The sequence below is a fragment of the Palaemon carinicauda genome, chromosome 5 (genome assembly GCF_036898095.1).
Source record: "Palaemon carinicauda isolate YSFRI2023 chromosome 5, ASM3689809v2, whole genome shotgun sequence".
Taxonomy (NCBI): Eukaryota; Metazoa; Arthropoda; class Malacostraca; order Decapoda; family Palaemonidae; genus Palaemon; species Palaemon carinicauda.
Window position 1 is genome coordinate 115,593,711 of NC_090729.1, and position 2,146 is coordinate 115,595,856.

The 2,146-nt window shown below is 34.0% G+C and overlaps 1 protein-coding gene across 1 annotated transcript in view; it reads right to left on the reverse strand.

The window, feature by feature from the left end:
* Positions 1 to 298: 298 nt before the first annotated feature.
* The window catches only part of LOC137641422 (pancreatic triacylglycerol lipase-like), an 8,492-nt gene continuing 6,644 nt past the window's right edge, over positions 299 to 2,146 (reverse strand). Inside the window, 1 exon segment of the mRNA XM_068373952.1 lies at positions 299 to 495. Coding sequence (XP_068230053.1) covers positions 429 to 495 — 67 coding nt within the window. The 3' untranslated portion in view covers positions 299 to 428.

Here is a 2,146-nt window from a genome sequence, read left to right on the forward strand (position 1 = left end):
AACCAATCAGCTTGCGATGGTTAGTAATTTGTTGTTTGTTTTACTTTATATATATACATATATATACGTATATATATATATATATACATATATATGTAATCTGATCAGATTATATATATATATATATATATATATATATATATATGTATATATATATATATATATATATATATGTATATATATATATATATATATATATATATATATATATATATATATATATATATATATATATATATATATATATATATATATATATATATATATATACTGTGTATATATATATTAATATAATTTGATAAATATCATAAACCAATCAGCTTCTTTTTCTTCTTCTTACGATGACTATGAATTGCTACTTGTTTTACTGAAGCTGTTACTGAAGGCGCTGCCCAAGGTCTATAGAATAACATAGACCTTAGTGTTGTCTACTGATGGTCACCTCGTGCGAAGGGAGACTTGGCATTGGTGTTAAGGAAATATTCTCCACGTAAACTGGAGGTTGAAAAAAGATATCAAGTTAATAATCTGAAGTTTTTTTTAATACAATTATAGACTTAGATAAGTTTTTACAGTGTGAAGTATTAAAAATGCTATAATTATGAAATGAAAATGTGAGTACCACAGACAAATCGTTGTTTTCTTATTTCTTTGATGGGGAGTGGTTTAAAAATTTACCATTTGAAAATGATATTATATACCAAACTTATAAACAGATACTAATTTATAATAACTATTATTAGTATTTGTAGTTATTGACATGTTTATTGTAATTTCCAACAAATGATGAGCTTATAGACTGCTATTTCATTTAAACAGCGTGTGAGCCTGTTCAAATTGAAAAAAAAAAAGATAATATATAATTAACCTTTCAGGAAAGAAATCTTTATCCTCGGAAACTAAGAGTAAATACAATTTGTAGTTCGGGACATATTCACTTTGTATTCATCAAGTCATCATTCGTTTATGAATGAATCAACAATCATCTTGAAAGTCTGTTTTGAATACGAAAATGAATACGATTTCTATGAAAATATTATTATCTCTGTCATTATGTTTGAATATGTTCATGTTAATGCTCTTAAATGAAATATTTATTAAAGTAAAGTTATGAATGTCGCCCGTTTCTGGGGAGTTATATATCAACTGAGCACCCGTTTCTGGAAAGTTTCATCAACTGAGCACCCGTTTCTGGAGAGTTACATCAACTGAGCACCCGTTTCTGGAGAGTTACATCAACTGAGCACCCGTTTCTGGAGAGTTACATCAAACAGCCTTCGGGCAGCATATATGAAAGCTCTGGAACCTACATATAAGCCGCTGAAATACTATATATCTAAGGCCATATGCAAGTGGTGATGATCCTGTGTAAACCAATGATTTTATCCTTCTGGAAGCGTTGTAAACGTTATAGAGGCTGTGTAGCGAGTGCAAGTGGTGGTGTAGCCAGATTTTAGCCTTCTGGAAGCGTTTTAAACGTTATAGAGGCTGTGTAGCGAGTGCAAGTGGTGGTGTAGCCAGATTTTAGCCTTCTGGAAGCGTTTTAAACGTTATAGAGGCTGTGTAGCGATTGTAAGTGGTGGTGTAGCCAGTGATCTAAAGCCCTGTGGAAGCGTTGTAAACGTTACAGAGGTTGTGTAGCAAGTGTATGCTGTGGTGTATAGCCAGTGATTTTAGCCTTCTGGAAGCGTTGTAAACGTTATAGAGGCTATGTAGTGAGTGCAAGTGGTAGTGTACCCAGTGATTTTAGCCTTCTGGAAGCGTTGTAAACTTTACAGAGGCTGTGTATTAAGTGCAAGTGGTGGTGTACCCAGTGATTTTAGCCTTCTGGAAGCATCGTAAACGTTACAGAGGCTGTGTAGCGAGTGCAAGTGGTGGTGTAGCCAGATTTTAGCCTTCTGGAAGCGTTTTAAACGTTATAGAGGCTGTGTAGCGATTGTAAGTGGTGGTGTAGCCAGTGATCTAAAGCCCTGTGGAAGCGTTGTAAACGTTACAGAGGTTGTGTAGCGAGTGTATGCTGTGGTGTATAGCCAGTGATTTTAGCCTTCTGGAAGCATCGTAAACGTTACAGAGGCTGTGTAGTGAGTGCAAGTGGGGGTGTAGCCAGTGATTTTAATCTTTTAGAAGCGTTGTAAACGTTACAGAG